The 24292-nt window shown below is 36.6% G+C and overlaps 1 protein-coding gene across 4 annotated transcripts in view; it reads left to right on the top strand.

Annotated features, from left to right (window-relative positions):
* The window catches only part of LOC134288478 (zinc finger CCCH domain-containing protein 18-like), a 282279-nt gene that overhangs the window by 195113 nt on the left and 62874 nt on the right, over positions 1-24292 (top strand). For all 4 annotated transcript variants that reach the window (XM_062853460.1, XM_062853463.1, XM_062853461.1 and 1 more), the window contains exon 4: positions 16391-16563. In XM_062853460.1, the coding sequence (XP_062709444.1) occupies positions 16391-16563 (173 nt within the window). The remainder of the gene's footprint in view (positions 1-16390; positions 16564-24292) is intronic.

Genomic DNA, 24292 nt, shown 5'->3' on the forward strand with positions numbered 1-24292 from the left:
GCCACAATCGGCCATTGTGGCGGCCATTTTGGGATCCTAACAAGTCTGTCCTTAACAGTTAACAAACGTCACTGTCTGTTGAGATACCGGTTAAAGATTTCGTTGAGCAAATCTATTTTGAGTGTGTAGAAATGTAAGAATCAATAAAGGTAAACGTGAATGCTGAATAGAACGCTCATAGAACATCTTAAAAGAATTTCTGTAGAAATTCTGGCTAGATTTAAAAGTGAACTACGGGGTAAAAATCTGCATTCTCGAGTGTTTAGCGTTTCACTGTATGCGCAAACATAAGAGTTTTTAAACATGTGTGTAACGTTGATGTTCCCAAAACTCGCTTCAAAAAACACAATTGAGAACCTCTGTCCCCACTAGTGACCTCCGTGCCCCGTGTCCGTGTCTTAATAGTTTCACAGGAAAGAGAATTAAGTTACGGTGAAGCATCTAAATGGGAGTGCGATAATTCACGCGTTTCGCTACAAAGGCGGGATTTTTCTGCTGTGTCACGGTTGCCTAGGCTACATTCGTAACATTTTGGGATGACCAACCACATGACCGAACGGTTACCCCTGCGCCAGCGCTGATAGTGACATTGAACACATATAGCGCAAGCACGCGCTGCCATGAATTCGTCTCATCATCATCCGCGGTGCAGCATAGCCGATTACCGAGGCATTTTGCTTTGTACGATAAATCATTGCGCATGGTGACTGGCCTCCACTCGATTCCATGGTATCTTATTAAACTCACGCATCTTCATTAGGTTTATACCTGTTGATTTAATGCAGGGAGGAAAGCGACAACAAATGTTGGCGAATTACAGTAAAAAATCGGAGCATTGATTACGGAGAATGAGATGTTTGAAGCGAGCGACTTTGCTTAAAAATAGAACAAAAATCGATTTCAAACCTTGTATGGAAAGTCTAAAAAAAAATCCGCTCCACTGTAATTTTTTCCTTCGCGTTTTCGAACTCAGGGCATGATTCTACAACAAAAATGATCATCAGCTTACCGAGTTTAAAAATGCTGTAAACTAGTGTAACACTAGTTTACAAAATAAAACGGAAGTCGTGAACTTCTGTCAACGAGCAAAATTTTTGAAGCATAATTTAGCGCTGATTTCAAAAGCGTGCTTTAAAAAATTCAAAGTAGAACAGTTTTAAAGTTTTAGCTCAATATCGAGTTTTAAAACATTTTAAAATATGGAATTTAATAAAATTCAAATATCTTGCGATTTGTTCAACCAATTTTGTATCTTTTTCCATAAATTAAAAGCTGAATATGACACCATTCGATCATATGAATGCAGGTTTCGCGTCAGAACGATGAAATTCAAGATATTGGCGAGTTTTAGGGTCGATCTCCTTAAATTTTAGCAAATTTTCCAAAAATATATGAAGAAATGTATTTTTTTTTCAATAAGAAAATAGTAGTTTACGCAACAAGGTGCAGAATGACGATTTTTACAGCACGAGTCGTACATTTATCCAACGAGGCTTGCCGTTTTTTGCAATTTCATAAATTAGGGGAAAGGCGGGTAACACCGTCAGGGTGGGTAAGCCCGTCACCTCAATGATTTTACCAGAAAACAGTTATTTAGTAGATTTTTGACCACACACCTCATTCGGTTTTACCATTTCTACTATTTTGAGGCACATGATACCAACATTGACCTGTCAAACGGGAAGAAAATAAGCAAAACATACACACGCGTCGTTGCACCAAAGGCGGATGTAATTTTTCGTCGGTAGAATTTAGCTTCGGGATTACAAAACAAGTGCAGAAATTCACTTTCATCTATCATGTATTCTCATCTGTACTATTCTTCAGTGCCAAGATTCATCGAAAGGTGAGTTTCGAAAATTATTCAGAAATTACGGTGTAATTTAGAAAAAGTGGGCTTTTCGGGTAAGCCCGTCACTCATCGGTGGGGGTAACACCGTCATGCTCTTTAGATCACCGGATGTTTGTTGAACTGACTAGGCATTTCTATTAGATGCTACGCAACTACAAACGGAAGAACAACCGAGGAAATTTCTACATGAGTTTCTGTTGGAATTCCTGTGGAGGAGTTTCTGTTTGGATTTTTTTTTGTTCCTTCAGAAACTTCTAAGGATATTATTCTCAGCGATTCTTGCGGGGGTTTTGTAAGGATCTCTACTGGCAAGATTCATCCAGAAATTTCTACAAGAATATCATTGAAAGATTTCTACAGGGATTCTTTCAAGGAATCACGTAAGGGCTAACAAAATAGAACCAACATTACTTTATCTAGTTCAGTTATTTGAGGCACAATCACGTATAACGCTTTACGGAGCCGAACGTTATATCAAGGTTAAAGTTCTATCGATGTAAAAAAAAATGCAAAAAAATCAGCTATTTGGGTGAATGTCGTTTGTCCGAACGCCATTTGACCAAATGCCATCTGAACGGAAAATTTGTTTGGTCGAATGCTGGTTGGCCAAATGTTCGGATGAATTCAGAGGAACGGGAAATCTTCAGTTAACCAAAAGTGAGCTTAAAGCGATTTCTCGAACTTTCAGTGAAGATTTCCCCTACTTGTAACATAGAATATCCTAGTTTTTTATTTAGAAGGATTTTTTGACATTCTAGTTTCGGCGGTGAGTTTAGCGAGTCAAGAATCGCGCGTGAAACAACTCAACCATGAGATTTGAGAATTTGAGTTTTTACCAACACTGGATTTGCGTGAGGTAAAACAGCCTATTACGATGAGAAATTGCAAAAAAAAAAAACAATTTAAAAATTCTTTCTCAACGTTTATTTTACATATTATATGTAGGCGAGTTACAGTAAAAAAATCAGCTCAATCGGAGCATTGATTACGGAGAATAAGATGTGTGAAGTGAGCGACTTTGCTTAAAAATAGAGCAAAAATAGATTTCAAATCATCAACCTTATATGGAAAGTCGAAAAAAAAAATCCGCTCTACTGTAATTTTTTTCCTTCGCGTTTTCGAACTCAGGGTATGATTCTACACAAAAAACGATCATCAGCTTACCGAGTTCAAAAATGTTAAACTAGTGTAAACTAGTGTAATCAAAGAAGTTTAAAAAAATGGCTGAGAAATTTTCAAAGAAATTTCCGCTGAAATTTCCAATGTAACTTCCGAATTATTTTCCAAGGAAATTATCAAATAATTTTCCCAAACCACTTACCGAAGTAGTTGACAAAATACTTGTCTAAGACATTCTCAAACAAACTGTGGAAGGAATTTAAAAAAAATTGTCTTATACGTTTTGAAAATTTTAAAAACTGTGCAATACCCAATGAAATTTGACAAAACAATTGTTGAAGGACTGTTCAAATTTGCCGAAAGAATTCCCAATGGAATTGATAAACAAAATTTCCAATTGTTTTACATTAATTGAAACAAAATCGGGATCGATTATCCGAAGGCCAGATTCGGAACTTCTCAAACATGTATCTTCCAAACAAAATGCTGTACAAAGCTTAAATTTTGACTGTAAACTAATCAAAGTAGGAATAGCAAAATGTCAAAATTTCAACTTCTTACGCCATTTCATTCTCCAGATGTATTCAGAACGCAACTCCGGATAATTGAGACAAACCTGTATAGTGATTATTTTTAGATTGTAGAATTCTGGACTCCTAGAAGCTACAGTCAAAATATGAGCGTAATCGGTAAAGTCTAAGGGGCCGAGCTTGAAGTTAGTATGGGAAAACTCTGTCAAACGTATGCAGAAATGACAGTTTTTCTATTTTTGCCGGTTGGTGGCGCTGTAACCGTTAATTAATTATATATTCTCTGGTTATTCTGGTAGGTAACTACCGTAAAATGGGGTGTTAAGGGACAGAAAAAAAAATTCGACCCCATTAATTCATGGGTTCTATTTCTTAAAACTTTCAGAAAAAGCAGTCCGATCATTGTCTTGCTGTCAGCTACTTACCGTCGTGCGGGACTTCTTTATACACTTTTTCATGGTTTTTCAACTTTATGACATTATAACTCCCAGAGTAGTGAATGGATTTTCACAATTTTTACACATTATAATCGTGAGTATATATGTAGAATGTATGCAAAATTTGAACTAAATCCATCAATAAACAAAAAAGTTGTTCATACACCAATCGGACACATCTCATATAGAACCGGATGGGGGTTACTTTGGACATTTTCATCTATAACAAAACTGCCTTTTAAATTCCAGGATTATTTAGAAAACTACTTTGTACCAATACTGTAGTATACTATATCAGACATGATTTCAATAAAAATATGCGTCCATCTTATTCTGTGCTTCCTTTGGTATTATGAGCAGCGTGATAAAGATAGCCTGAAAAAAGGGACCATCAATCCTTAATGTAGGTAAAACGGTCAATTATATTGTATAACGATATAAATATTTGATTGTTTATGCTACGTTGATACATTTTGAATGAATTGATCAACCCTTTGAATTTTATGAACTGTAGAAACAATGCTTACAGACCAAATGTTCTGATACGTTATGTTTATTTTGTTGGTTTATTCGATGTTTTTTCGCGTCCTGACAAGCAATAAACGGTCTGTTTGAAAAATATTTTCAACCAAATGAAGGGAAAACTATTGCTTCATAATAGTCCCAAAGACATCAAACAGATTTGAACCATATTTTGAATTAAAAAAATCCATATTCTAAAGTGTCCAAAGTAGCCCCGCATTTCAAAAGTAGCCCCGCACGACGGTACGTATATAGATAACAAAACTTGAAGATTTTAAGGAGAAAATGAAGATATTTATAAAAATTGCGCGAACTTTTCAAAATTTTGAAAATAGAGTGTTAAGAAACTTAAGCGGATAAATGTAAAAGTTCTTATATGTATTTCAAAGAAAGATAAAAAATGATTATTTGTAAACAGTGACTGTAATATTTCTTGAACATCGCCGTGGAAGATTATTATAATCATTCACCTTTGTACATAAGCTTTTTTTTGTTAAAGCCTCGAAATCTGAAAAAAGCCATTAAAACCCATTTATATTGAAATATTTTATATGCAAGCATCATTAGATGGCCAGGGTGTAAACTGTGTATTCAATGCTGATATTTCTACTTTGGAGCATCGCTGATAGGTCGTATTTTAGATGTTGAGATGTTTTAGCAGCCCTACTTGATGAGCAACGTTAAGCAAATAATTCTTGCAAGAAGTTTAATACAGGTACTCTTCGATATAACGTACAAAAAAGTTTTCTCTTTGTACGTTATATCGAAGTGTACGTTTTATCGAAGCAAAGAAGTATTTAATATTTTTTGTGCTAGTATTGATGCATTCGACGTGAAATTAATCCCAAATAATGTTTTCGGTGAAATTGACAAAACCAATAATGAAAAACTTGAGTTTTGACGAAAAAGTCGTTTCGTTTTTTGTGCTTCGATATAACGTACGTTTTGCTTCGATATAACGTACACTAAATTTTTCCCCAAATTGCGCTAATTCTGGGTAACAAGGCTAATGCTGCAACAGAACATTGATTTGAGTGATTTCGTAGTTTATCTAAGGGTTATTCGTGGGAAAAATAAAATTTTTCAATGTTGTACGTTATATCGAAGCAAAATGTACGTTATATCGAATTCGCTATATCGAGGGTACGCTATATCGAGGGTACGTTATATCGAAGAATACCTGTATATCGTTTTTATCGTTGTGACATGCAATTTATGTTTCATATTTGTTTGTGTTTTTCGTTAATAAAAACTATCAGTTTTTGAATGGTTTACTAATTTCGGCCAATGACCATTTTGTATGGACTAATGACCACGCGGGGGAGGGGGGGTTGAAAAGTTCCAAAAAAATGACCACGTGGTTTATGGACAGCCCCTTATTCCCATGTTATTTACAACAGCGAGCCACAGTTGAGTGGTAAGCAACGCCGCCTGTGAATCCTAAGGTCGTAAGTTCGATGCTGCATGGACATTTTTTTCATTTTTTTTTTTCTAAAAAAATGATAATTCTTGTCTGCTATTGTTTTGATCTTGTAATATCTTAACGAGCTATTATTGAGTTGTTCACCATATAAGATTTTGCTATTATTTTTGATCTTTTACCTCTTATATCAATCAAACCGATATCAGTTTTTGCTCTTCAGTAATTCAATCAATATTAACTGAATATGCTATTCATCAGATTTTTCCACCTACTCGGGTTAAAACACCTGAAGTACACAAACTTCTGTAAAGAGGAGACTACTGCAGCATAAAGTATGAACATTTGATCCATTCTCTAATTACACGTATGTATTAATCTAACACTTGTTTTTAAAGATCTATATTGTATTAGTTGAATTTATCATCTATAGTAACTGTAGGGATGTTTATGAGTCAAAATGAAATCCGTAATACGTCATTCAGAATAATTACTGTTATACAATGAATCAATCGCCTCGAAACTTCATTATACAAATAAAGAAGTTAGAGAAATTTCATCCCTTAACACCCCATCAGTTTATGAAATTAGACTTTTTACACAAAAATTGTCGGTCCTCGAAAACCACCTTAGTAACATAAAATATTGTGTCTTAGTTTTGTTTCAAATAAGTTGTAGAACACATTACGATTACTCACATATTTTTCCTAGTAATATTTCTGATTTTACAAATAAAAGTTTCAATAGTAGCTAAATTGAGAAGCAGCAATACCGTTCTGTTTTTGATGTCTAGTTTCCAGTTAAAAACGTATTTTCATGAGTGGTTATCCTTATAGTATGCTTTTATTTCCAATACACATTTGAAGCAAATTTGGAATTATTAAATCAATTTTTATAGGGCTTGGCGATTAGTAAAAGTTAGAGGTACTCTAAGAAAAGTTCAAGCATTGCATTCAATTTATTTATTTATTTTATTTATTTATTTGCCGTCAATCAAATGTAGACCGTTTAAAATACATCGTCAACTTAACATATACATTAATATTTTTAGTGAAAATCTTTTTATAATAATATGTTATTGTTCTTCCATCTATTCCTTTTTTATAATCATTTCACAAATAATGGTAACATATAGAAAAATTGCCCTATATTGCTTAACTTCTACCATTTCGAATGTTATGGAAATATTTCTTTAACTGCGTTCGAGACATATTCACGTCAATTGTTTCACAATGTCGATTATAAGTGGACATCATTTGATTTATCGGTCCATATTTAGCATAATCTGCATGATGACGTTCCACTGAGAACAAGTTCCTATCTCGCAAATGCCGGCTGGGAGCATAAAAATTCAATTTGGATAATAATTCAGGTGAATCAGCTCTCTGTGAAACAATATCCATAACAAATGAAACCATAGCATAGTCTCGTCGTTCTTTCAACGTCTGAATGTTGATCAACATACAACGAGCTTCGTATGAAGGAAGAGGAAAAACTGTCCATCCTAACTTACGCAGCGCATATAAAAGAAATTGCTTCTGTACCGACTCTATACGTTCTTCATATTTTTTCATGTAAGGAGACCAAACAACACTACAATACTCTAATATTGACCTAACGTAAGCAATGTACAATGTTTTTATAGTGTATGGATCTTGAAAGTGATAGCCAAAACGTTTTATAAATGCGAGCATATTGCTTGCTCTGTGAATAATTGTATTATAATGTTCGACAAACGTTAATTTCGAGTCTAAGATAATTCCTAAGTCTCTTACTTTATCACATTTTTCAACATTTTGGTTACCTAACTTTATTGAAACATCTGATACACCTCGTTTTCTGCTGTAAGTTATATGATTGCATTTTTTAACATTTAATTTCAGCAAACTTTTAGAGCACCATATGTGGAAGATTTGTATTTCATTTATAAATGTATGGACATCATCTTTATTTCTAATTTCTAAGAACAGTTTCATGTCGTCAGCATATATGAGAATTTTCAGTTTATGTAGTATAAAAGAAATATCGTTAACGTATAAAATGAAAAGCAGGGGTCCCAAGTGTGAACCTTGGGGAACACCAGATGTGACCTTGATTGGTTTTGATTTTTTATCATTGAATCGAACTATCTGTTGGCGATCAGTCAAATACGACTCAATCCAGCCGAGGAGCCTAGTCGAAATTCCCATTTTTGCGAGCTTGAAAATCAACATAGGAATATCCAGTCTATCGAATGCTTTGCTAAAATCAGTGTAAAGTGCTTCAACACGATTACCATTATCCATTGCATTTAAAGAGTAATTGACAAATTCCAGCAGATTTGTAGCCGTTGAGCGACCTTTAAAGAAACCATGTTGGGCAATAGTTATTCTATTTTTGATCTGAGAGAAAATATTTTTGTTAATGATGCATTCGAAAAGTTTTGGAATGCATGAAATGATTGCAATTCCACGATAATTTCGAACATCGGATTTTTTACCAGACTTATAGATTGGTATCAAAAAAGATTTTTTCCACTCCAGCGGGAATTTTCCAGCTTCCAGCGACATGTTGAATAACCAAAATAATGGAGTTGTAAGTTCTATTGCTAATGGTTTTAAGAATGATGGTGGAATTCCATCTGGACCTGATCCTTTTGTGGTGTCTAGATCATTTAATTTATCTAAAATATCTTTAACGTTAATGTGACTAACACCTACATCATTTGGAAAATCAGGGAAATATGAAAAATATTCAAAGTCACGATCGTTGTCAGTATGATTTGTGTAGGTTTCTTGAAAGAATGATGCAAATAGAGTGCAAATATCCTCTGAATTATCTCCATCTTTCTCGTCTAATGTCATTTTGAAGGGAAAATTTGTTAGACTTTACATAATTGAAAAAGTTTTTTGGACAGGATTTGATTTCACTTTCGGTTTTTTCGTTATAATCTGAAACAGCGGAAGAAATTGCTGTATTTAGTTGATTGCAGATATTCAAATACTTCGCCAAATTATCTTGATTTTCGCATTTTTTGTAGGTTTTATGAGCCTTTTGCTTTCGATTCTTTAAATTTAGAATTTGTTTGGTAAACCAAACAGGATTTTTGGAGTTGTAATTGCGTCGCTTTTTCATGAGTGGAACTTCTTCTTTAATGATATCTGATAAAATTTTATAAAAGACATCCACAGCGCAATCAATATTTGTCTGATTCCTTAAAACGGATTGCCAGTTAGCCCTATTTAACTTAGCCTTAATGTTGTCAAAGTTTGCTTTATTAAAATCCAATACATTTTCGAATTCACAGTCAAAGGGGTTACAATTATTATGTACAAATACAGAGTACTCAATTGCCGTATGAAATATTTCATTTTTCCATAAAGGATCAAGAGATTCAGTCACACAGAAATCTTCATGTATATTTGTAAGCAAAAAATCCAAGAAACAGTTTTGTCCATTTTTTACGTGATTTACTTGATTAAGTCCCAAGTTGGCAATTTTCTCAAAAATAAATTGTAATGTGTCATTATCACTAACGACTGGCAGAAGAATACTCTCATTTTCTGCATCAGGAATAAAGTCTGCACCGCGCTGATTGAAGTCTCCGTATACATGTACTTTATATTCAGGAGGAAGCTGAGATACAATTTTATCAGCTGCTTCAAAGAACTTCTCATATGTTGATTTACATGCTAGATCAGGTGGAAAATACACTGAAGCAAAAATGTGAGTTTCCCCATTAATATGAGCTTTAACCCACACATGTTCGAACTCCTTAAATTTAGGCGAAATTATTTGTTCTGAATTATATTTGGTAGAAATTGCGACTACTACTCCTCCGCCAGATTGTCTTTTGGTTAAAACTAAATCACGGTCACATCTGAACACGTTAAAGTTGCTACCAAAAGCTTCTTCATTTTTAATACCATCGTTCCAACTAGTTTCAGTGCCCAGTATGACTGAAAAATTTGAACTTAATATATTATTATATATTGCATTAATTTTTGGTGCACTACTCATACGATTAAAATTCTGACAATAGATCAGGATTTCAGTGGCAGATGAATTTGTAGTAACCGATGGTAGTTTGTCAATTTCATGATAAGTATCAATTATTAATAACGATTTATTACCAGCTGTGTCCGGCTCGTCTTGGTCTGCCTCTGATGAGTGCGTCAGATTGTGGGAAAACACGAACGTTCACAGGAACACGAGGTACAGTGCTGGGAGAAAGAATTCCTCAAGGCGGGTCCAAATGTCCAATTTGAAGTGGGTGTCGGGCTCGTTTGTGGAAACTGGTCATCAACCGGATATGGATTCAGCGTTTCACCCTTTTGAAACATAATCCCATGTTGTTTTTTAACTGGTGGCTTGGAGAATGTAACTTTAGCAGCTGCGAGTAAATCCTTATCCGGAGGTAGAAACGTAGTAGCTGGTTGGCGAACGCTGTCGTTGTTGTAATTGTAGTAACTGCAGCTGGGAGTGTTTTCCCTTTTGTTTTTGCTCATTTTAGAATTTTTGCTAGTGCTCAAGTGATTGTAATCCTTTTTATCGCTTAAATTGGGGCGTGCATTACCGTTTGAATATACCGAACTGCTGTGCCGCTGTCCTCTAGCCTTTCTTCGTCTTCTGGCCTTATCTTTTGCTTTTTGTTGGTTTTCGCGACGCTGCTGACGAGCATCATAATCTGTCCAGTCAGATCGCCAGACGTTTTTGGAACCTAGCTTGCGCCAACCAGATTTTTCAGCATTTTGTGATTGGGCCAGATCCATTTCCACCGAAGTTTGAGCTAATTCGTCCATCAAACTAGGGGGTTTCGTCGATGAAGAAAAGCGTGCATTGCAGATATTGGTGTCTAATGTATTAATTGCTCTAGCAAGCGACTTTACTTCCTTCAAAACGTCGCTTTCAACCGTTTGTGCGGCTTGCAACTGGCTTGAGTTATGCTCGTTGCAATGAGCAGCCATCTCTATAGTCAGGCTGCTTAAATTTTGTACTTCGCTGCATATAGTCTTAAGTTCGTGCGACAAATCGTTGGTAATATTTGTTAAATAATCTTCAACTCGCCGCTTAGTTTCTTCTATTGATGTGTTAACGAGGGAAGTTAGAAGATCTTTTAAATCTCCAAGTCCATCAGCGGCTATGGCACCTTTATTTCCATTTAAAGTTTGCATCGACAACTTTTTCTTTATGTCGATGAGCAACCCCTCCATGCGATCGACTGCGTCGTGTAACACGTCAACTTTGTTTTGCTGACTGAGGCGGTGGGTAACCTCTGTGTTGTTATGCACGAATTCAGCTAGCTGCGCCTGCTGCTTCACTAGCGAGTGGAATTCAAAATTTAGTGATACAAGTGTTTGGCACGAACTGCAGCAAGGCAGAACAAAAGACTGTGCGTCCACTTTTTTCTCCTTTTTTCGCAATGAGATGCGTTGAGTAGTTAAGCCCAAGCAGGATGGGTGAAATATGCGCGAACATCCCACGCAGGTCCACATTACGGAATCGAAGACAGAGTCTTGGGCGCAAATTTCACAGCTCATATTGACTAATTAATTGAACGGCACACAAAACGATACGCGCGGGTATGCACAAATAAATAAATATAAAAAACAACAACGTTAAGCGCGCGGCTCGGACCGAATTAAAAACGCGTGTACTTTGACTGACGGTCACTAAAGAATTCATAGGTGTAGAAGTAATGGAAAATGGCAATGAAAGATTGATGATTTGTTTTTCAATCTCGATTGAATGGCTTGACTAATTATCATCTGCTACTTTCACAGTCTCTTTGTTTAACGCTCATCTCTCGTTGCGTCTGGTTCATTACTATGTCAAGATACGATATGTGGATAAACTGCGTAATGAGGAGTCAAACAATAACAATGTTCTCTTCTCTGAAGATCCTAAAAATAGATATTTGCACAAGAGGTAAGAAAATACTCAGAAAAAGTGAATATTCTGCTGCCTCTTTTGCAAATATTCAAGAATAAGTCAGATAGGGGCCTTGAAAATGTGAACTTGGTAGTACTTAAAATTTGGCAAAACTTTAAGAAGCTATGTAAGTTAAGTAGGATAATTGATGCATGGCTTTGGCCAATGACTCATTTCACAATCCAGTTGTTTGAAACTGCTTCAAGGTTTCCTACAACATCATGCGAATCGATAATGAAAATGTACAAATTTTGATCCCCCGTCATGCAATTGATTACGTTACACCAGTCTTCGTCTTCTATCTGATCATTATTCCCACCCGGAATGCAATAAGTAAAGTCCCCTTGATTGTGATAAATAAAGTAATGAAATAAGCGCCACTGTAGTTTTTAACACACTTTTGAAATTTTAGCAATGAAAAATTAAAAGTTTTTGATTTTTTTCACGCAGATATCTAACTAGTGATTAGATCTTGTGCTATATTGAATGAAACTGGTCACAATTATGCACATGCGATATATATTAGTTTGTAAATGCTGACATTGTGAATGGTGGTTACGTCAACTATGCGATCATGGGCAGATAAGCCAACATATTGTGTATGCATGGAGTCGTTCCATGGAGTCGTTCATAAATCACGTAGACTTTTTTGACATCGAAATCTACATTCCACACAAATTTTAAAAAAATGCATGGACAAAAAATATTACGTAGTATAGTGAAGCACTACAAATGCATTATAGAATGTCACATCGTATAGTTGAACACTGCAAATTCGTTATGAACAAGGACATTACAAATGGACATATACAACACAACATTTTTCTTTTTGTCCGGTTACTCTAGAGATTACACAATTTCAAATCGCAGGACGATGAGGTTTCATAATTGTATTTGGTTCATCAGTCAATCCTGTAATTGTATTTTATTTGGCAGATTGCCTTTTTGTCCATACCGTTAGTTACTTTCATAGGTTGAGTTCTGTCTAGGAATTTCTAATCCTAAGGGGGCATAGTGATTCAGGTTTTAGCCCTCAAGTGATCGCGCTGTTGTATTTTGTACAACACGTAGAAAAAATATCGTTGTTATACTCAGCATCAGCGTGGTGCTGGCCAACCGCGCTAGTACCGGAAGATTGATATGAGCCGGTTGCACTTTGATGTCCCTGTTAGGGAAGGGTTTATACATGTCTCCTAGTTAATCATTGCCCGAAATAACCTGAAAAGAAGGTCATCAAAAAAGAGACTGATGAGATCCCATGATGTACTACAGAGCATTACACATGTGAATTTAAGTAAGGAAAATTTTAACAGGTTAAAATATAACAATACCAAAATTTTGGTATAGGTACGCTGTTTACGGCTCCTATATTGAAGCTAATGATATGAATTTTTTCTAGTATAGTCATGTCTTGTCTACACTTGCCTACACATACACAGCCACTCATAGAAAGGATCCTAGAAAATGATAGAATATACTACTTCTATATCGCTTTTCTTGTCATTATCCATACTTGCAGCACTTTGGAAAAGTATTACAAGCATCAAAGCGGCCAGGCCTACTATGCAGCGTTGTAATAAGTTCGGTTGTCAGTGTACTTTAAAATAAATGTTCATTATGTCTTATAATGTACCTGTACACATTAAAAAGTTTTTACGAGCTTTTGAACTAATCAACTACAACCTTGAGTTTTTGGTGCGTATCAGTTTCCATTAATTGCGATGAAAAAAAAAAACTCAAAACCTCTTTCAAATGCACCGCTCTGAATTAAATGAAAAATTTTTGAAATATCGATCGAAAAGATAAACATTGCTAATCCAATAATTTACCCCAAAAATCGCACAAACGCGCCGATCGTTAGCTATCATCATCATCATCATCATCGATCCGCAACGAATCTCATTATCGTGCTTTTGTTTTGTCCAACGCGAGTTTGTGCGCTGCATTCCAGCAGTGGCAGGCCACTGCATTGATTGGCCAGTGTTTGCGCGATCTTATAATTTATAACAAACAGCCCACAAACTGACCCACAAACAGCACAAGCATGACACAGTTCACATATCGACGGTAGAAGCACAAGTGCACCACCACAACTCTACGGCGAAGACAGTCGACAAAGGTGTCGGCAAATTTGATACCGTTGATGGTGGTTTCTTCAACCATGACATGATAACATACGAATGTACTACCCAGACAACCAGGAATCGCATAAGGATGCACGCTGTACATCGTATAACATACTATTTTAAGTCACTATCGCATATATGTACGGCTGAGGGACAATTTTCATCGCATATGATGTTATTTTTTGAACTTACTGCGATGTATCTGGTAAAATCATATAAGAGTGCAAATTAACTTTTATAATGCATGACTACATCGTAGTAGACGATGTTCCAATGTTTTGTTGCGACGAACTTTACTTATTCGCAAAAGCGTTCGAGTGAACTCGTAAAGTGTCAACTGAATTCACATAATTGCGTACTGCGATGATTATACGACTTCGCTTGGTGCTTTTCTAATTATGTTAGTTTAACTCGCATTGGTGTACAAACTAAATCGCATAAAAGTGAAAATAAACTCGTTCAAATGTACATACAAACTCGCATAAGCTAGAATCGTTAACGTCGGCATATTGCGATGTGATATGTGATAACAATGGAAGAGGTGCTGTTGGAGTGCCAAAAAGCTAAAAGAAAGTGAAAAGTCATCATTATGGTTACAAAACAAGTTACAAAGTCATCATTTTTGTTTGGTTGACCTTATAATTAACAATGGGTGGTGCTAGCAAGAGAGGAGTAGTGGTAACTGTGCGGGAAATCATGCTACATCATTTTGATTTTCAAAGAGCCTGCCGAACACGTACAGCGCACGGAAATCAAGTGCATTCCAACAAGCACTGAGGTGAGTTAGAGTGTCATGACATTTAATCAGTGTGTTTCATAAGTAGTGTTTGGTGCTAAGTGTGAAGTGCGGCTCGCTAATCCAAAGGTTATTAGTTCGATACTTAGGTGACAAGTTTTTTTTTATTTCTTATATTTTAGTCGCATAAGGCGCTATATTACGTCGCAATAGTACATACCGTACATCGCATAAGATATCGCTTCAAGTCATATAGCGTCATTATTTTCCCGTCAATGCACGTATAGCGCCTCCACTTTTGTACGCATAAGGCACTTTTACTGCATCTTATGCGATGTAACTTTTCCGTATAAAAGTACGTATAACATGAACATAAACTTCATTATACGTGCAAATTGGTTGTCTGGGTAGTATGCATACTAGTACATTCGTATATCAGAAGTTTCTGTGAAATTTTGTTCAAAAATGGTTTCTGCAAAAACGAAAAACATTTTCTACCGCGTAAAAAAATCAGAAGATACCCTGATCCATACTGTACATGTGCACGAAAACCGATTTCGAAAATACAGGTATTCTTCGATATAACGTACCCTCGATATAGCGTACCCTCGATATAGCGAATTCGATATAACGTACATTTTGCTTCGATATAACGTACAACATTGAAAAATTTTATTTTTCCCACGAATAACCCTTAGATAAACTACGAAATCACTCAAATCAATGTTCTGTTGCAGCATTAGCCTTGTTACCCAGAATTAGCGCAATTTGGGGAAAAATTTAGTGTACGTTATATCGAAGCAAAATGTACGTTATATCGAAGCACAAAAAACGAAATGACTTTTTCGTCAAAACTCAAGTTTTTCATTATTGGTTTTGTGAATTTCACCGAAAACATTATTTGGGATTAATTTCACGTCGAATGCATCAATACTAGCACAAAAAATATTAAATACTTCTTTGCTTCGATAAAACGTACACTTCGATATAACGTACAAAGAGAAAACTTTTTTGTACGTTATATCGAAGAGTACCTGTATTGCTTCGTTATTTAATAAAAAATCAAAAACCAAAAAAATGAGGAAATGCTTCCAGTTTCGCCTTATAGTTTGAAAGGGCGGTAACTCGAAACGATGTGTTGGATTAAAATGAAGTCTTTGAAGATATTTGGAGGACTTCTAGAAAAAAAAATACACTTAGAGTAATATTTATCGCGGATCTGTATTAAATATCATAAGATTTCAATTGTCTATAAAATCTTACCCTTCAATTTTTTATTATTTTTCTATAGAAAGCTGTGGAAATACAACAAAATTTACTGATTCGTTCAGTTAGATCGACTGATCACATTCACTAGCAACAATTCAGTGAATTATACCGAAAGTTCAGCATAAAATTTTGCTTGCAGCTTCAGGTCGTCAAAATTCGGCAATATATCTTTTATTTATGTATTGACTTTAAAAAAAAGTTACGCCATGCCACGGTTCTCACACTCACTGTTGATTTTTATCAGTGCTTTGCTCAATCGGCAAACTGGTTATGCAATCAACTCGAGAGCTCAAAACCAACACCGATAATTAGTGACGATTTTGTGGATCCATGCTTAGACCGCCCGGCTGCTGATGATGCAGTGGCCCACGCGTACTCCCACAATTTGCCCGTATGCTTCAATTTACTTGACGTTGACCTCTGACGTTTTTTATAATATTTCTTTCTCTCCTCGTCACTTTCTTTGCAGTGATAATAGCCTTGATGGTCAGGGTGGATGGTTTAAAGGCGACCTCGTTGATATTCGGTCGCGGACCAGCCACCTCGAGCACCTCAACCACCAGCACCACGACGGCGGCGGCCACATCGACCACCAGTACCACCACCACCACCACCGAGGAGGCATCAGCAGAAGAGGAAGAGGTTAGTGACCCGTACACGGGAAATGATCGTTTTCATGTTTTTTTTTTCGGCGCATCGCATCGCATCGCAAGGTTGAATTTAATTTGATGAATGGGTGTTACACTACTGTTTAACTTGTCGTTTTGTATAAATGCTTCAACTAAAAGTGAGTATATTTGAGCGTAGTATCATAGATATTCTAATCATTTTCAGATTTTCAGGCCGAGGACCTGGGATCGAATCCCACTCCCGACAAACTCGCAAAATGTGAGTTCTTCCTTCAAAAAGGAAGTAAAGCGTGGGTCCCGAGATGAACTAGCCTAGGACTAAAAATCTCGATAATACAGATAAAAAAACAGATTTGTACTATCTGAAGAAGAAGAAAAGTGGTACTTTATTATAGTAAGGGATTCACCAAACAGGTTGAATAATTGCATAAGGGATCATCCATTAAGGATAAGGTATGTACGTCAAATAGCTCAAATTTTCTGGAGCACCGTTTTTTAGAACCGTTAAACGGATTTAGATGAAAATGCATTGCATCATGATGTTGACAGTCACTGAACAATCAGCGTGATGAATTTTTAGCCATATCCGTTGAACGATTCTGGAAAACGGTGCTCCAGAAAATTTGAGCTAAGTACTCCAAATACCTTGTCCTTCAGTATGTCACGCTAAAATTAGGAATTTTCATCCCCCCCTCCACCTATACCTAATCAACACTGGGTTTTTCCTATACCTAATAAATTGCTTCCCGAATAGGTGGAAAAATCTAACGAATAACATATTCAGTTATTCCTAATTGAATTACTGAAGATCAAAAACTGATATGGATTGATTGATATAAGAGGTAAAGATCGTAAATAAAAGCAAAAGAAGGCTTTTTGGAAAAAAAACTTCTTTTTCAATTACGGCATGCTCCAATCCTTCGATATCTCAAGGTGCTCACAAACCAGTACAGAACTGGAAAAATTTCAGAAGAAAACAATTAAAAAATATGAATCCTTAGAAAATTTTGAAAAAGAAAATCCCTGAATAAATTCTTGGCGTGTTCTTTAAAATATCCTTGAAGGAATTCTTGAAGGTATTCTCGTATTAGCCTATAAACTATCATTGGAAGAAATCCTGAAGAAATTTCGAAGTGGAATTTTTGGAAAAAAATCCTGGATTTCCTGGAGGCATTTCCAAAGAACTCTCAAATAAAGGAATCCTTTGAGAAAATCCATGAATTCACCTGAAGGAATTCCCGAAAGGACTCCGGTGGAACTCCTTTTAGAACGCTTGAGGAAGAAAATCCAGAAAAGAAATTTTTGGATGCATTCAAGTAGGATCTCTTAGTGCAATCCTTGGAAAAAAAATCCGGGAGAAATCCCTCCCTAAACATCTGAAAAAATATTCATTAATAGCATCATTAATCCTGAAGGATTTTTTGAAGAAAAAACAAAGAATCATTGCATGTATTTCTGGAGTATTCTCAGGGCAAAACTCTAAAATAATTTCTTACAGGGACTGCTGAAGACATTTTTGAAAAAATGAAGACCTGAATGAATCCTTGTATGAACACCTGAAGGATTTCTTGGCAAAATTTTTTTGGAAGAATGCTTGGGTTAATTCTTGGAGAATTTCTTGGATTTTCAGGAGTGCCTCCAGGATTTCCTTCAAAAGTCCCGACAGAAGTTTTTCCAAGATTTTTATTGAAAATAGCACAGAAAGTACTTCAGAGATTCCTCCGGGAGTTTCTTCTGGAATTCCTGCGGGAGTTTCGTCTGGAAGCTTGTGTTATACAGGAGTTACGTCTGAAAATCATCCATGACTTTGTTTGTAGAATCCTTCAAGAGTTTTTGCTGGGTTTCCTCCAGAATCGTCTTTGAAATTCTTCCAAGAGTTCCTTCAGATAATGCTTCAGGAGTTTCTTCTGAAGAATGGATTTCTTTTTGTAATCAGAACTTCAATTTGTCCCTAGAATATGTGTTTCTTATGATATTGAAGTCAAAATGGTAACTACGGATAATTTCCACTAGGTTAAGTATAAGAATTGAAAATTTGTTGTATTTCTAAAGAAAAAAATAGCTTCTGTAAACAATTGGTGTAGCTGTAAAAACACTCACACAGTTTTTTTTTTTATGTTAAATTGGCTGACCATCCTACTGAAGGAATCACTGGAGGAATTCCTGAAAGAATTTCTGAAGTAATCCCTGGAGGAAATCTTGAAGGAATCCTTAGAGGAATTCCAGAAGAAATTCTTGGATATAATTCTAAAGGATTCTGTGTAGTAAACATTGAATAAAATCTAAGAATGATTCTGGAATAATCGCTGTAGAATTTCTGAAAGAATTCTTGGAAGAAATTGCTGCAAAAATACTTCGAATGGGTCCAGATGGAATTATTGGATGTATTCTTCTGCAGATATCCCTGAAGAAATCTCTAAAGAAATAACTGGAAAAATACCTGAAAAGAAATTTGGTGAAATTCTTGAAGGAATCCTCTAAAAAAACACTGAATCACTGGGGGAAACTCCAAAGACATCCCTGGAAAATTTTCCGGAGAAATGTGTGGTGAAATTCCTAGAGGAATCTCTGAAAGAATCTCTGGAGGAATCCATGACGGAATAGCAAAGAAAAGCCATGGGGAAATTCCTGGAGGTATTCTTTTTTGCAGCCTTGCACAAGTCTCTGTAAGAATGTCTGAAGGAATCAGGGGAGGATTTCTTGACGCATTTCTCGTAACAAGCCCTGAAACAATCGCTATCGGAATCCCGCAAGACATCCATGGAGGAACTCAAAAAGGAGAAATTCTTGGAGGAGTCCCTCAAACATTCCTGAATTCCCTAAAACTCTAAAGGTGTTTCTGGAGAAATTTATAAAAAAAATCCCAGGTTTTATTCTCGTAGCACGACGTTTGTTTGAATTGAATGCTATTGTAAAATTTGTATATTTTGAACCCCGGCACGCAAACAGCAGATGTTCTAGAAAGTCCTTCTCTTTCTCTACCGGAACCGGTTCCGGAATATCCGTATAATTTGTTCTTTGATTTACTAGTCCCGTAAAAAAAACAACATATTTCATAAATAAAAATCACCAAATTTAGTCATCCAACCGAAACCAGTTTCCGATGCCCTTGTGGCTGTAATGGCCAAACCACAGATTCACATTCTAGAAACCCAAATCTTGCATATCTAGAAACCCAATTTTGCGAACGCTTCAAAGATAATGGGTAATGTTTGACCCTTCATGCATAATTGCGTAATGTGTAACTTTTTCCTAATGGTTAATCGAGGATTCACAAGACAACTGTGGCGATACAGAGATAATCACGGTCTCTGCTTGGTGCTATGGCAAAAAATAAATTTTCGCTCTAACTTACTTTTCAGGGTGTACTTTGGTATATGCATGTTTATCGACGCAATAATTAATTTTTCATTATTATTCATTATTAAGAATTGATGAATGAACAGAAATTTACACCGAAAGTGGTGTCATGACATTTTTTCCATGAAATTCCGTGACATTTCCCGTGACATCCCTGACCCTTGTACAACCCCGGTGCACCGCAAACATCGGCCTCGTCTGTCAAGCCGTATTACCGACGACCCTTTTGTGCCCTTCGAGGAACTCCGGAATCTGAGAGGACGTCCCAGGCCCGTGGGCAGTCCGAAGCCCTGTCAGAACGTCCTGAACCCCTCCACATGTTACATTTCCGCCGGCCGACTGCATCGAGATACACCCCACACACTCACACAGATCTCGTGAGTCAAATAGAAACGTTGAAGGGTTGGTCCATCTGACCCGCCGGGTAATAAACTCTTCAGTGATGATTTTGGAAATTTCTGCGACAGTTTCTTCGAAATTCCTATTTCTCGAGCATTGTATTTGAAAACTGTTCGGTTATTATTTTCCAATACCACGAGCAATTTTTTCGGTAATTCCTGGTGAAATTCCTTCAACACATTTCCTTCAAAAATTTCCAAAAAACTTCATTGGAATCTTTTTTGGAATTTCCTAAAGCAATTCTCATTGGCATTCCATCGACAATTCGTTTGTAAATTTCTTCGGCAAACTTATATGGAAATTTCCTAGGCAATTCTATTGGGAATCTCTCAGGCAGTTTTTCAAAATTTTCTTTGGATTTTTTCTATGACGATTACTATAAAAATTCCTTTGAAATTGATTCGCCAATTTCTTTTTCAGATTCCTTCCGGAATTCTTTTAGAAGTCGCAATTTCTTTGGGTACTTTTTTTTTGAAGTTCCTTTAGCAATTCCCACAGGGAGTCTTTGTGTTTCCAAAGGAATCTTAAAATTTTGCAAAGGAGTAGTCGAAGGAATTCGCAAAAAATTGCCAAAGAAATTCCCAAAAAATATGCCGGAAGAATTGTGGAAGGAATTCCTAACATAATTGCCTGCAAAATTTCTAATCAGATGGCGGAGAGAATTTCTAGTGGTACTGCCGTAGAAGCTGCTTATGGCATTTTCGAAGAGATAATTTAACAGAATTGATGATGATTAACCTGGGCTTGTTAGGGGAATATCTGTAAGTAAAAAGAAAATCGCGTCAAGTACTGTTCCTTTGAATTCCACTAAGAATTTGCATCCTTTGACAGATACGTATTTCGACCTCAACTGTAAGGTCGTCTTCAGTGTCTTGTACTTGACTCGACTCGACTCGACTCCAAAAATATTGCTGTTGGAATGCAGTGGCATACGTGGGACCGAGCATAACTTGCGAACGGAAGGTCCGATTTTGGTCGTCTTAGTTTTGTTCTGTTTCACCCAAGGAAGGTTTATGAAGCAAAAAAACATGGATAAATTGAGACTTTTTGAAAATCGATCTTTCATACTTTTTGACCGGGGACTTGTTCTTGGCTAGAAACTTGAAACGTCAAAAAACGAAGTAGGCAAGATAAAGTTTGCCGGGTACAGCTAGTTTATACAAAAATGCCAGCGAACTAGTTATAAAAATTCCCGAATTACCTGTATATATTTTATTAGAATCATTAAAGCCATTCACAAATTGCCACAGTAATGCCTACAGAAATTTTCGAAGCAATTTTTGGTGAAATTACAGAAGGAATTTCAATAAAATTGCCGAAGAAATTCTCGAAGGTTTAAAAAGAGGAATTTTCGCCTGAATAAACAATAGCACTTCTGAAAAAATATCAAAGAAATTTCCGTTAAAATTTCCCAAGAAATTCTCAAAGAAATTTGGTGTACATTCCGGGCCCAGACTCCATACATTTTTGTCCAGTCTCCTTTGTAGAGGAGTCACAGAGAAAAAAGAAAATTCTTAGGAGAATTTCATGCAGGAATCCTTGGAGAAATCCAAAAATGCAGGATAAATTTCTGGAAGAATCCCACAAAGTATTGTTGAATCCAAGCTGGAATTTCTGGGAGAACTCAAGCGGAAATTACTGGAGGAACGTTATCAACATTACTTGAGCAGTTCCAGCATGAATTCCTGAAGAAATTCGATGAATCCCTAGTGGAATCCAAAAAAAAAACAAGAAATCGGATAAGAATTCCTTCAGGAATCTTGCCAGTAATACTTTGGAAAAATCCCCGTATGAATCATCGGAGAAATTTCCGAGAGTAATCCCCTTAAAAATTCTCGGAGGAACATCCTGGTAAAATTGCTGAGGAATTGCTGGAAGAATGAATTGAGAAATAATTTGGGATCTCCAAGAGGAATCTCAAGCAAGAATTTCTACAGGAATTATGGCATGAAGGACTGCATGAATCCTAGTCAAACTTTCTAAGAGAATAACATAAGGAATTCACGGAATAAAAAAACCTCAGGATAAATTTCTTAAAGAATGCATGCAAATATCCCCAAAAAAATGCAGGAGGAATACCGGAATGAATTACCGGAGGTATAAAAGCAGAAATTCGTGAAAAAATACTAGAAGAAATTCCTGGAGGCACCCCATTAAGAGTTCCCGGAGAAGTTATAGCAAACATTTTTGGAGGAATCTCCAGAAACATCCTGAAAGAGTCCCTAGAAAAAAATTTAGGAGAAGTGATAGAAGTTTCTTAACGAATTTCCTGGAGAAATGTCATAAAAAATACTAGGTAAAACAGGAATTCTTTGGGAGAAAACAGGAATTCCTTGCAAATTCCGAATTTTCAGTAGATTATTTAAAGAATCCTAGGGAGTATGACAAGAACAATCCCAATAGGCATTTCTGGAGGAATTACAGAAGAAATTCTTCGAAAAAATCTCTAAAGGAATTAAAGCATCCTTGGAGAAATCCCTGGAAAAATTCCACTAGGTATTTTAAGAGGAATCTTAGGAAGAATTCCTGGAAGAACCCTATCATGAAATCCTGAAGCATTTCTAAAGGAATTCGGTTAAAAATATCTGGGAAAAATCCAGTAGAAATTTCGGAATGTATCAAATAAGAAATCTTTGGAAATACCACCGTAGATATCACAGGGGGCATTTCTGAAGGAATCCCATCAATAACTTCTGAACCACAGCAGAATCAGTGATGCCGCGATGAACCTTGATTATGAATCGGAAATTCAAATTCCCTGTATTATAAATACGTAATTTTGTGAAGATTTTGCAGGTCTAAGTTTTCAAACTGCTCACTATTACTCTGGAAAAGTATTCTCGTGGTACACTTGATAGTCTTCAAGCAATGGAACATAGGGATTGTCGCGATTAATGGTATGCTCTAACCAAAGATACAAGTATCATTACAAAAAATCGAAGATGAATGTAATTCCTATAGGTATTAGTCATCCAATTATTTTTGTTTGAATATCTGCAATTTGTTGCATCGCCTCACCTTAACCGTGACCCAAATGCTCGCCTAAATATTGTCCCATCTAAGTAATACTGTCAACACAACTTATTTCCTAATATTTCAAGGTTGGAGATGACCAACATCATTTTGGCAAGCGGACCTCGTATCGGCGAGCCAAAAATCAATTAGCAGGTATACGAGATGCATGCTCGCCTTATTCATCAGCTTCACCTTGCGAGGTCCAACCAACCAACGACGACACGATGAAGCGTTCGTCGCTTATCTGCGCATCGAACTCACCTGTTCCATCGAATCTACGCCGACAACGGCACGCACACGTCGCGTCGTAGGACCCATCGACCAACAAAATCAATGAATCATTGTGCCGAGGAAGTACCACGCTCCAAGCGGCGGCCGCGGGTCTCCAAATGAGCGGAAAATGGTAGTGCAGGTGTACATGCGGACGGACTCCCAGAGGGACACGGTCAAGCCATGATGAATGAACAGTTTTTTTTCTCGGTTGGCAGCTACCACCATCCACCGCCGTGTGATTGTCTCTGATTTCGTAAGGTGACTTCGCATTCGCACGCACACTCCAAGACAATAGAACCCATTGAGGAGGCCCCCAGGGGGTCTGGTGGTCGCGGAAGGTTTACATGGTGGGTCTCTTGAACCAGCTTTGTAACTTATACAAATTAATGCAAATTAAAGGTTTTGTGATGCTCTTTCAAATATTTATCTCGCGTTGCATATCGTATGGTACCTTTGGTGAAGATGAGAGGAAGATGATTCATAGGAGATTGGAGCACAAAATGTGCATCATTATAACACTTGCTAATGTGGACGATCACCTTGACCTATAAAGATGTATATTTCATAACGATCATCGATCAAAAACAAACAAAACTATCGAATGGACAAACACGTTCCTCTCGCTTCAAGCTCAAGACGAAGCTGACGACAGCCAACGATCAAGTGGTGTCTCGACGGGGCACCTGGCTATTGTA

The sequence above is a fragment of the Aedes albopictus genome, chromosome 2 (genome assembly GCF_035046485.1).
Source record: "Aedes albopictus strain Foshan chromosome 2, AalbF5, whole genome shotgun sequence".
Lineage (NCBI taxonomy): Eukaryota > Metazoa > Arthropoda > Insecta > Diptera > Culicidae > Aedes > Aedes albopictus.